The sequence below is a fragment of the Symphalangus syndactylus genome, chromosome 4 (assembly GCF_028878055.3).
Source record: "Symphalangus syndactylus isolate Jambi chromosome 4, NHGRI_mSymSyn1-v2.1_pri, whole genome shotgun sequence".
In the NCBI taxonomy this organism is placed as follows: domain Eukaryota; kingdom Metazoa; phylum Chordata; class Mammalia; order Primates; family Hylobatidae; genus Symphalangus; species Symphalangus syndactylus.
The window spans coordinates 124,893,109-124,905,989 of NC_072426.2; the positions used below are offsets into that span (position 1 = coordinate 124,893,109).

At 37.6% G+C, this 12,881-nt stretch overlaps 1 protein-coding gene across 4 annotated transcripts in view; it reads left to right on the top strand.

Moving 5' to 3' along the window:
• The window catches only part of FHIP1A (FHF complex subunit HOOK interacting protein 1A), a 270,913-nt gene that overhangs the window by 178,662 nt on the left and 79,370 nt on the right, over positions 1-12,881 (top strand). For all 4 annotated transcript variants that reach the window (XM_063638266.1, XM_055276115.2, XM_063638267.1 and 1 more), the window contains 2 exons: positions 5,140-5,298; positions 7,277-7,363. In XM_063638266.1, coding sequence (XP_063494336.1) covers positions 5,140-5,298; positions 7,277-7,363 — 246 coding nt within the window. The remainder of the gene's footprint in view (positions 1-5,139; positions 5,299-7,276; positions 7,364-12,881) is intronic.

A 12,881-nucleotide genomic window follows, 5' to 3' on the forward strand; every position in this document is an offset into this window, starting at 1 on the left:
TTGTTTGCTAGAATGGAACACGAGCTTCATTGTGTTAAGTTGCCCCTCAGGATAGATCCCATAATCTCATTTGTACCCAGTTTTCTATAATTACATCTGACAACATAATTAAAAAAAAAGGCCTGTTTATGTTGAAGATAAAAGCATACTCTATTAACCATCCAGCTAAGGACCGCAATTGACAAAAAGGTTTCTCTAATTAGTATGATTGTCAAAGTGTGTTAGCATCAGGCTGTTGGAAGGGTAATGACTCTTTCAGGAAATCGGACCACTTTTGGAACCTTTACTGTTATAGTTGATAGGAAGAGCTTGCTGGTTCTGCTGCCTCATAGCTCAAGATGTGCTTTCCCAGGAAAAGAAGGAGAATGAAGATACTCTAGGGAACAATTTGGTGCCAACAAAAGGATGGGGACTAAATGACCCTGTCACTTTTTTTTTTTTTAAACTAAATATTGATGGTTAAGCTCATGCCACTGTTATATATTGGCAAATGTAGAAAACAGTGTATGCATAAATCAAGTAATGCAAATTAAAGCAAGTAACCTTTAGGTACACAGCCGCAGGTAGAATGTTATTTATCCCATATCCAAAATTTATGAGGCTTTTTATTTTGGCAAGTTGCATCAAATAGTCCCTACCAGGTGTTATGCTGTGAGCTTCAGACTAAAGCCATCTGCCAAAAATCTTTGTGTTTGCTAAAATTAACCAGATATCATTAGATGTTTAAAGTTAAACATTACTTGTTCACTGCTCTGTGCATGTCATCTTTCTTTTTTTTTTTTTTGTATGTCATCTTTCTTTCCTTCATTGGAAACATTTCTATGTGTAAAACATTATGCTAATCTTGGTAGATGCATTATTTTCTTTAATCCTGGCAACAACTTAGTGAAGAAATGGAAATTTAGAGAACTTTAATAACTGCCTGTCAGTGGCAAAGTCTGGTTCAAAACTGCATTTGTCTGATATTAAAGTCCTTGGTCTCAGCAACTGCCACACTATACTGCTGCCAGGGAAGTTGTTTGCTTTTTTGTTTGTTGTTATCCTTATGGTTTTACATGGTGGTTAGTTTCTTTTAAAGAGATTCTTGAGGGAAAATAAGTGAAAAATAAGTGCAAATAAGTGGAAAATAAGTGAAAAATGGGTTAATGCTTAATGTGTTGCGAATAAATAGAATGTTTTGCAATTTTTTTGTGTGCGTGGATGGGAATCTGAGGATCAATGAAAGGCTAAAATAGTGGATGGGAATTTTATTTTAAATGAGCTGTTGAATACATCTATATTTAAACTTTTTATAATTTAATTCTAAGTTAAAAAATGAAATTTAAAAGTAAATAGAATGTGCTATTCATCTCTTAACCTAGAAAACTTAGTTACAGACCTGTTGATATCTTTCTTTTTCCTTGTCCTGTTCCCACAGCACTCCATATCCCCTTGGGTAGTAATTATCTTTCTTTCATGTATTAGTTTATCAGCCGTCTTCTCCATCTTTCCTGGTCCAACTTGTTCACTACTCTTTCCCCAGGACCAATCTTGCATATGTCTGGCCCACAGTCTGTGTTCTAGAAATATGTGCAGTCTGGGTGAATGAATCTGAACTCTGCGCACAGTCTAGGAAGGGAGGATATAAATACCATAAAGATTTAGAATCTTGTTTCTAAGACTATGTAATACTCTTTATTCTGCAGAATATTTTCTCCCCTGTTTCTTTGTCATGCTGAAGGAGATAGCAGAGGCACTTTTTGTAGTGGCAGGAACATGGCAGGACTTCCTATTCAGCTGTCACTTCTGTACAGACAATGTCCTTCTGTTCTGGGAGTATCCTTGTGTATAGAGAGTATCCTTCTGTACAGGGACTACCTTCTGGATGGGCAGGCTTCTGTTCACATCTCAGCCATGCCCTTTCACAATATTCATTTTAAAAAGTGAATATTACATAGGTATTATTTTTAATTACTGTCACTGATGTATGTAATTTGAAAATTAATGTTGCTGTAATTATACTGATATACTGAATAGTTATTCCCAGCTTTTTAGTCAGACAAATTAAGCCTGTCTTTATGAATTCATCTTCAAAGCCTCAAAGTGGTTAAGAAATCAGGAGTATGCAGAATTAAAGCCTTTGTTCTTTGGTTAATTTAGCATGAGTTAGCAAGTGTAATTGATTTAAAAAAATGTGGCATCAAGATTAGATTTCTCTTCGAGGAGAACTTTTGGTCTCTGTTCTCTTTTGCCAGAGGTTTCTAATTTATAAGAAGCAACTCATTTGGGTCACATTCAAAACTGGAATTAAAGTGATTTGTATGGGTATGTTCACTTTAAATAGGGGACATTCTCCTTTGGGACCACAGATGCCCTGATTTTTTAAAAAGAGATAAATGTACTGTTTTGTTTACGGTTGTATTTTCCATACTTAACATAGTACCTGGCCTGAAGTAAGTGTTCGGTATTTTTTTTTTTAATGAGTTAGTAAATGAATGAATGATTAAAGGTTGCCAGGAAATAGAACAGAGAACTGTATATAATTTTTTGATTTCTCTAGTACTGAAATGGTTCATCTATTTGTCTCCCTGTTCTTTATACTCCACTGGGGGCTCCTATACCATCTCCCCCACCCCACCTAGGCCCTCCCATGACTTCATATGGTCTCTCCATGTTAAGACCTCCCTGACCCGTACTCTGTTGTTGAGTTGGGTATGTTATTCATGGGAAGGACTCCTAGCATCTGAAACTCAACATACCTGACTAGACAAATCATCCATACCTCCATTGTGGACTGGAATGAACAAGTCAGACCAGGAGAGATGGAGGAGATAGGCAATACACTAATACATGCAAGAAAGATGATTGCTACACAAAGGGATACAGAGAGTGCTGTGGGAACAGGACAAGGGGAAAAGGAAGGCAACAATAGTCTACAGATAATTTTTTTCCAAGTTTAACATACCTAGGCCCACACCTCCTTCTGACTTTCTGTTCGTGATGCCAGGCACTGTGGATTATTTTGTCATATCTCATCTGTCTAAATCTCCCTTTCCTTCTCTGTCTGGTTCATATGGCTTGAGGTCCCATCTACATGTTGATGGCTCCGTCTCTAGCCCAGAGCTCTCTTTTAAGCATCAGCCCCACATATCTGAATACTGGGCTCTCCATTTGGATGCCCCACATGCTCCTCATATTGTCCTATAAAGTCCTGCAGGATCTGATTCCCATTTACCTTGCCAGCCTCTTTCTACCTGTAATTCTGCACTCTAACAATACTGCGCTTCTCTTAATTCCTGGAGAATACCATCTTTTCTTTCTCCTTTGAGCTTTTGTATATGTTGTTTTCTCTGCTTGGAATATTCTTCCCCCTACTCTTTTTCTGGCTAACTCCTACATACTCTTCACCAGCTTAGATATCACTTCTTCTGAGAATATTTCCTGCTGCCAACCCTCCAAATCTGAGTTAAGAGTCTTTTGTACACCTACAGCACCATATATTTTCTATTATGTATTCTGAGCATTTCTAACACTGTTTTAATTGCCCATTAATCTCTCATTAGACAGTGAGATCAGTGAGTATGTCACTATTTCTTTTCTGGGCCTGCCTCATTATATTTTCTTGAATGTTTCCATCTCATTCGAGGCCATTGTTACCTCAGGGTTTGTGCTAGAGCAAAGCCTTTTGTAGCTGGCCTTTTTTTTTTTTTTCTTTTGAGGCACTCCAGCTCTGTCGGCCAGGTGGGAGTATGGTAGGTCCAATCTCGGCTCACTGCAACATCCGCCTCCCAGGCTCAAGGGATTCTCTCTTGCCTCAGCTTCCTGAGTAGCTGGGATTACAGGCTTGTGCCACCACACCCAGCTAATTTTCGTATTTTTGGTAAAAAGTGGGTTTCACCATGTTGGCCGGACTGGTCTCAAACTCCTGGTTCAAGTGATCCATTCACCTCAGCCCCCCAAAATACTGGGATTACAGGCATGAGCCACCACCCCTGGCCCCATAGCTGACTCCTTTGCATTCATTCTGTGCCATCCTTGGCCATCCTATACATATCTAGCAAGTCAGGATCTCCAAGTTGCTGCTTAGTCAGTATCACTTCCCAGCTGGGAGGCCTCCAGTACTATGAAATTCATTGCATCCCTGGTTTGATATTCCACAAGGTAAAATCAACAAGCACTCAGCATTAAGTGTGTTACCTTCCTACATTTCTGTCTCTATTAAAGGCATCACCATTTTCTTGGTGACCAAGTTGGGTTAGTTGACGGTTTTGAGTTCTTACCTCACTTACCAAGCCCAAAGGCTGTCATTTAAATTAAGGACCAGAACACTAAGGGAGGAAGCAAGCCCTAAGAGTTTTGGATTAATGCCAGGCCGATAGATGTCATGGTTAGATCACCCTCATATCCACCTTCCATGTGATGCTCAAATTTTATTTCCTCCTCTCTTTTCCTAGTGCTGATGCCTCCATGTAGACTCACTTTATCTCTTCTTGAAGCTTGTCATCACATCTAACTAACTGATTGCTGACCCCCAATTCTTTCTCCTTGCTATTGCTTGTGAAGATCAAATGAGAAAATATATATGGAAGTGCTTTCTAAACTGCAAACATGCAGCTGTCAGTCATGACCTTAAGCATGCAGGGAATTGCATGGAATCTTTCTCATAAAGCTCATGGTTCCAATGTATGTGACTTTCTGTCCTGGACCACCTCAAAACAGGAGTTTCTCCTCTAGACTGGGGTATGTGCCTTCTCTGTATTTGCACTTGATGTATTGTACTGTAGGGTACTGTTTATGAATTTGTTCCTCTCCTGAACTTCTTGAGGCCAGAATAATGTTTTATTCATCTTTGTGTGTACTCCTCCTACACCTAGCCCAGCATAGTGCCTGGCACATGAGAGTTGAGCAACCCATACCAACCATGTGTATATTAGCCAGATAGTTCTGATATTGCCGTTCCTTCTGCCAGAGTTGTCCTTCCCTACTGTCTTCACCTGTTTGCATTGTTTTTAGCTAGCTGATGGGCTCTTATACCTTTAATACCTTGCTACTTAAAGATAATAGTTTTGGGACCAGCAGCATTGGCATCACCTGTGAGCTGTTAATCGCAGGTTGAGAACTTTGGAAAAGCGTTTATTTTGTTTTTATTTCTGAATACAGGTACTTGCAACTGGGCTCAGTGGTCTCTACTCTTCCCTGCCTACAAAGCTAGAAGAGAAAGGCGAGGAATGGCACTGCCTTCTGAAAGATGACTGGCTTCTACTTCCTTCTCTTGTCCAGTTCATGAACTCCCTGGAGTTTTGCAATGCAGTCATACAGGTACCAGAGCACAATAAAGGATCCCTTTGCTATGGCTTCGTTCAGAGCACTAGCATTGCAAAAGATTAATTTTAAAACGTTCACTTTTTAAAATGTTAATAAATGTTTATGAAATATTGGTACTTTACTTTAAGCCAACTGAATGAGTGAAAATGTTAGTTTGTAAGTTTCTGGAAGTTTTAACTGAGAAAAAAAATGAGTAGATTTTCTTTATCTTCTTTATAAATTCTGTTTTGATTATCTACTTAACCATCAAAATGAGTTCAATGCCTGACTCATTAAATAGATATTTTTAGGTTTCTAAGTACTCCAGATTATACCACTTTTACTTCAAGGTCTTCTTGGGAATTTACAAAGGAGAACACTTTATTTTGCTTAATGGTGCATACTACATAAAGAATATTGTTATCCCAATTGAATTTAGAAGAAGTTAAGCATTTTCATTGCAACACAAATTAAATTGGCTTTGAAATTGTCCTGTTTGGGGGGGGGGAACAACCACTGAACTCTTGTGTATTTGGCTTTTTGATTAGATTTTTACCTTTAGATTTCTTGTTACTGTTTTCAATAAAAATCAGATTATATATATATTTAAGGATGTGGTAAGTTTTTATAAAAAATGTTTTAGTTCTATATAGCATAAATAATTACCTTAATATTAGATTTATTAAGAAATAAAGTTTTCTTTTTTTTCTCGGCCTTTTTTATTATTATTATACTTTAAGTTTTAGGATACATGTGCACAACGTGCAGGTTTGTTACATATGTATACATGTGCCATGTTGGTGTGCTGCACCCATTAACTCGTCATTTAGCATTAGGTATATCTCCTAAGAAATCAAGTTTTCTTTATAGTGATTGTAGGATGAAAAATGTTAGTTATAATCTGTTTATCTACCAGATAAAGAAATAGCTTCTGGAAGAAAATACAAGTAAATTATTTTAGTTCCGTCTCATTTTTATTGCTAAGTCAAAGGAAGTTTTATTTATATATAAGAAAAATGGATTTCATCTTATTTTTTCCTTTAATATTGCAGTCTATCAACCTATCAACATTTTCTTGCAGAAGTTTGTGGAAATAAAAAAGAACTACTATTAGTTCTTCCCCAAAAATATATACACACAGAGAGATTATCAGTAATTTAAAGATCTAGCCTCACTTTCCTAGAAATTGCTTTTTACTTTATTGTTTGACTTTCTCTTTTTCATTTTCTTCTTTTTTTAAGAAAGAGAAATAAAGCTAATAGGCATGGTAAGAACAGGGAAATTATATTTTTCATACTGTATTTTGACATTGAAACCATATACTTTTAAGATTTTTTGTTTGGGGAAGACTACTGAAAAGGTTACTTATAAAAGATATTAGTAGAGGGTTATCCACACTAAATATATTTTGGAAATCAAATATGAGAAGTATTGTACCTCTGATAATGTTTTCCGCTTTTGAATATTATCTATTTTTCTGAAAATATTTTTAAATGCCTTTCTCTTTAATATAAATGACTATCAGGAAATACATATTTAAAATGAGAAAATGTTTTCTGCTAGCAAAATAAATGTATTTAATTGTTCGTTTTGACAGTTATACTCAGTTTTTAAAATTAGTTACAGGTTGAGATGTGATTTAGAAGAAAGTAAGGGGCAAAAATTATACTTTCCAGTTTGTTAACTTTAATTTATGAATCCTTATACATACTCAGTCTATTTATTGTCTTTTTTCCAAACACACAGTTTAAAATTACCAATATTATGTCTGAAAGTTCAACTTCTGAGGATTTTAACCAAGCTGTTTATACGGGAATAAGCTATTCGAAAGGCTTATATGACAGTATGAGGTCTGATTTGTTTTTTAATTACAGAATAAATGGCCAAAATGTGGATTTCCTTTTTGAGTTCAGGATGTACACAGAATTGTTTTATTTTAAGAACTGAAGATTGAACTCTTTGCCTTTTTCATGCCTATGTGCCTCTCTCTTAGGTGGCTCATCCCTTGATTCGAAATCAGCTTGTCAATTACATTTACAATGGATTTTTGGTACCAGTCTTGGCTCCTGCTCTCCATAAGGTCAGTGATTGGTTCATGTAATCTTCTGTCTCTATAATACAAGTGATGGACACTGAGGAGGATAAACACAGTGTAATTGATTTGATGGTGATTTTAGCCTGATTTTTCTTCTCATTCCATCTATATTTCTTAGCAATATTAAACATAGGTCTTAAAATGGCCACAGCTTAAACTGAAGGTTCTATCTGGTGTCATAGAATACAGTATTGTGAGTGTCAAGTAGGATAGTCAGCCTAAAGGAACATTGGCAGATAGACTCGGACTCTGTGCCTGTTTCACTTCATGGGCAGTGGCTACTTGGAACTGTTAAGCTGTTCTCCAAGGCTGAGTCTGTCATAGAGAATGCAAGGTCTGCCATGGGCATGGAGAGGAGCAGTGGTAGCACAAGTGCCATAGATTTGCTATCTACTTAATAAAACATAATTTTTTATTGTAACAATTTTGTGACAGCAGAAATTAAAGTGAAGCCAAGTTAAGGTCCCATCAAAGGTTGGCTGTCTCATTAGCACAACTCTGAATTTCTTATGGCTCTCTCATTTTGTATAATAAATCAACTGATATCTTTTCCACTGTGAGCTGTCAGGAGACACCCCTGGGCCTAGAATTCTGATTTTCTGTTTTTCCTTCACTAAGTAAAGAGACTTGTGCAGTATTTAGTTCAGGGGATCTTTGTCAAGATTTTGGAATCACACCTCTAGCAGAGACAGAAGCAAAGAGCAACTTGATCATATGTTGTTTTGATGGAATGCCCACCATTCTGCATCCTGAAGTTCAATTTCTATGGACTTTTATTTTACAGAATCCAAAAATACTTGATTATGGCAACTTTGAAACCTTGCCATCCGAACTGGTGAGGTTTCTGGTTTAGAGCAGATCTTGACAGAAGATGTTCATCCCTTACTATTTAGTGCCTCTCTAGCATAGTGGCCATGTTTTCCAAGCCAAACAGGGTACTTGGTTTGAATTGGATTTTTATGTTATTTCTAGGTTCAAGAGGTCATCTTTGATGTGGTTTAAACATAAAATTACTGAGGTTTCCATGTTATTTTAGTAGTTTATGGGCACAAAGGAACCAAGTCTGTGAAATTAGATCTCTCTTGGAAAATAAGGGATTAACTTTGGAAAATACAGAACTTGTATTTGTTTCTAGGTTAACTTTATGTTTGTCAGTATTTTGTTGTTCCAGGGATGGAATGGGTATCTTGCATTGAAGACCTCTAAGCCTTTGGAGGAACACAAGAGTGCTATAGAAATTCTTTGGCAGTAATTATCCACATACGCTCTCACACATTTAGACTTTTTTTTTCGTTTATTTCCATCCTTTTCCTCATTGACCTATTGACATAAAAATTTCCTGTCATTATTATAATAGTGATAATTATTATAATTACTATTTGTTCAGGAAATTTTATGTTATTATAATTAGCACACTTTAGTGTTACAGACATTAGTGATAGCTCTTTATCCATAATTGAGGATGAAAGCCACCTCAGAGAGCTATTACGAGGATCTTACTGGTCACCCCACACTACTTCTTCATAGCACTTAGTACAGGTAGAGTTAAATCATTACATGTGCTATTACTTGCTTAATGTCTTCTCCACAGTGGTATGCGTACTTTCAGGTATGGCATATTATCACATGTGTTTTATTCACTGGGATATCTCCAATGCTGAACACAGTACCTTAGACTTAGGAGGCTGAAGAAACAACACACAAATGGAATGCTTGTTAAAGTGCCAACAGAGTGCTGGCACTTAGTACCTTCCCAGACAGTGGTTTGTAAGAGAATAATTGCTAACATTTGATCTAGCACTTTACATATATTATGTAATATCCTCAGTTGTGCCCATAATTAAAATATGAGAGTTTTAAAACCATAAAGTTAATACATTTAAAGTTTAAAACCATAAAGTTAATACATGCTTATTGTAAAAATAAAAAAGAGTCAATGCTGAATATGTAAAATGAAAAGCGAATGTTACTGTATTAGGTTTGAATTTCCAACCCCTAATTAAGATTCCTTAACTTGTATCCATTGCAGACAATTTATCTCAGGGCTGTATAGCAACTAGGGAGAACAAAGATGGATTTTTTTTCCTTCTTAATTAATTTTCTCCCTGTTCTCCATCTGTTTTTTGTTTGTTTGCTTTTTCATCATTTAGAATGAGCAGGGTTAGGGATGGAGCAGGCCAGGGTAGGTGAACAGCCTCTCCTCTGGCTCTTGGCTCCTTATGTGGTTGATGAAGAAAGGAGCCATTTCACAAGTGTCAGGACAGGAAATCAGAAGCACATGAACAAAGAAGTCTAGAACTGGATGTTTCTTGAGGGGTTCCCGGTGAGAGCAGTCATATCCTACTTCCTGTGTTTCCCCCTTTGGTATGGGGAGTGATACCAAGAAGTCTGGGCTCAGGTCCACTGGAGGGACTCCTGTCTGTGTTTTCTATACTCCATGTCCACTGCCTTGACATGAGCATTCTTTTTTAATTCTTTATTGTATTTTTATTATACTTTAAGTTCTGGGATTCACATGCAGTATGTGCAGGTTTGTTACATACGTATACACGTGCCATGGTGGTTTGCTGCACCCATCAACTCGTCATCTACATTAGGTATTTCTCTTAATGCTATCCCTCCCCTAGTCCCCGACCCCCTGACAGGCCCCCGTGTGTGATGTTCCCCTTTCTGTGTCCATGTGTTCTCGTTGTTCAACTCCCACTTACGAGTGAGAACATGCGGTGTTTGGTTTTCTGTTCCTGTGTTAGTTTGCTGAGAATGATGGTTTCCAGCTTCATCCATGTCCCTGCAAAGGAATGAACTCATCCTTTTTTATGGCTGCATGTTCCATGGTATATTCCATGGTGTATATGTGCCATATTTTCTTTAGTCTGTCATTGATGGGCATTTGAGTTGGTTCCAAGTCTTTGCTATTGTTAATAGTGCTGTAATATATATACGTATGCATGTGTCTTTATAGTGGAATGATTTATAATCCTTTGGGTATATACCCAGTAATGGTATTGCTGGGTCAAATGGTATTTCTGGTTCTAGATCCTTGAGGAATTGCCACATTGTCTTCCACAATGGTTGAACTAATTTACACTCCCGCCAACAGTATAAAAGTGCTCCTATTTCTCCACATCCTCTCCAGCATCTGTTGTTTCTGGACTTTTTTTTTTTTTGAGATGGAGTCTCACTCTGTCGCCCAGGCTGGAATGCAGTGGTGCAATCTCGGCTCACTGCAAACTCCGCCTCCCAGGTTCACGGCATTCTCCTGCCTCAGCCTTCTGAGTAGCTGGGACCACAGGTGCCCACCACCATGCCTGGCTAATTTTTTGTATTTTTAGTAGAGACGGGGTTTCACTGTGTTAGCCAGGATGGTCTCGATCTCCTGACCTAGTGATCCACCCGCCTAAGCCTCCCAAAGTGCTGAGATTACAGGCCTGAGCCACTGCGACCGACTGTTCCCTGACTTTTTAATGATTGCCATTCTAACTGGTGTGAGATGATATCTCATTGTGGTTTTGATTTGCATTTCTCTAATGACCAATGATGGTGAGCTTTTTTTCATATGTTTGTTGGCTGCATAAATGTCTTCTTTTGAGAAATGTCTGTTCATAATCTTTGCCCACTTTTTGGTGGGGTTTTTTCTTGTAAATTTGTTTAAGTTCCTTGTAGATTCTGGATATTAGCCCTTTGTCAGATGGATAGATTGCAAAAATTTTCTCCCATTCTGTAGGTTGTGTGTTCACTCTGATGCTAGTTTCTTTTGCTGTGCAGAAGCTCTTTGGTTTAATTAGATCCCATTTATCAATTTTGGCTTTTGTTGCCATTGCTTTTGATGTTTTAGTCCTGGAGTCTTTGCCCATGCCTATGTCCTGAATGGTATTATCTAGGTTTTCTTCTAGGGTTTTTATGGTTTTAGGTCTTACATTTAAGTCTTTAATCCATCATGAGTTAATTTTTGTATAAGGTGTAAGGAAGGGGTCCAATTTCAGTTTTCTGCATATGGCTAGCCAGTTTTCCCAGCACCATTTATTAAATAGGGAATCCTTTCCCCATTGCTTGTTTTAGTCAGGTTTGTCGAAGATTAGGTGGTTGTAGATGTGTAGCATTATTTCTGAGGTCTCTGTTATGTTCCACTGGTCTATATATCTGTTTTGGTACCAGTACCCTGCTGTTTTGGTTACTGTAGCCTTGTAGTATAGTTTGAAGTCAGGTAGTGTGATGCCCCAGCTTTGTTCTTTTTGCTTAGGATTGTCTTGGCTATACAAGCTCTTTTTTGGTTCCATATGAAATTTAAAGTAGTTTTTTCTAATTCTGTGAAGAAAGTCAATGGTAGCTTGATGGGGATAGCATTGAATCTATAAATTACTTTGGGCAGTATGGCCATTTTCACGATATTGATTCTTCCTATCCATGAGCATAGAATGTTTTTCCATTTGTTTGTGTCCTCTCTTATTTCCTTGAGCAGTGGTTTGTAGTTCTCCTTGAAGAGGTCCTTCACATCCCTTGTAACTTGTATTCCTAGATATTTTATTTTCTTTGTAGCAATCGTGAGTGGGAGTTCACTCATGATTTGGCTCTCTGTTTTTCTATTATTTATGTATAGGAATGCTTGTGATTTTGCACATTAATTTTGTATCCTGAGACTGCTGAAGTTGCTTATCAGTTTAAGGAGATTTTTGGCTGAGACGATGGGGTTTTCTAAATATACAATCATGTCATCTGCAAACAGAGACAATTTGACTTCCTCTCTTCCTGTTTGAATACCCTTTATTTCTTTCTCTTGCCTGAGTGCCCTGGCCAGAACTTCCACTATTATGTTGAATAGGAGTGGTGAGAGAGGCCGTCCTTATCTTGTGCCAGTTTTCAAAGAGAATGCTTCCAGCTTTTGCCCATTCAGTATGATATTGGCTGTGGGTTTGTCATAAATAGCTCTTATTATTTTGAGATACATTCCATCAGTGCTTAGTTTGTTGAGAGTTTTTAGCGTGAAGCAGTGTTGAATTTTATTGAAGGCCTTTTCTGCATCTATTGAGATAATCGTGGTTTTTGTAATTGGTTCTGTTTATGCGATGGATTAGGTTTATTGATTTGCATATGTTGAACCAGCCTTGCATCCCAGGGATGAAGCTGACTTGATTGTGGTGGATAAGCTTTTTGATGTGCTGCTGGATTCGGTTTGCCAGTATTTTGTTGAGGATTTTCAGATCGATGTTCATCAGGGACATTGGTGTGAAATTTTCTTTTTTTGTGGTGTCTCTGCCAGGTTTTGGTACCAGGATGATACTGGCTTCATAAAATGAGTTAGGGAGGAGTCCCTCTTTTTCTATTGTTTGGAATAGTTTCAGATGGAATGGTACCAGCTCATCTTTGTACCTCTGGTAGAATTTGGCTGTGAATCTGTCTGGTCCTGGGCTTTTTTTTGGTTGGTAGGCATTAGTTAACTTGTTATTGGTTTATTCGGGGATTCAACTTCTTCCTGGTTTAGTCTTGGGAGGGTGTATGCATCCAG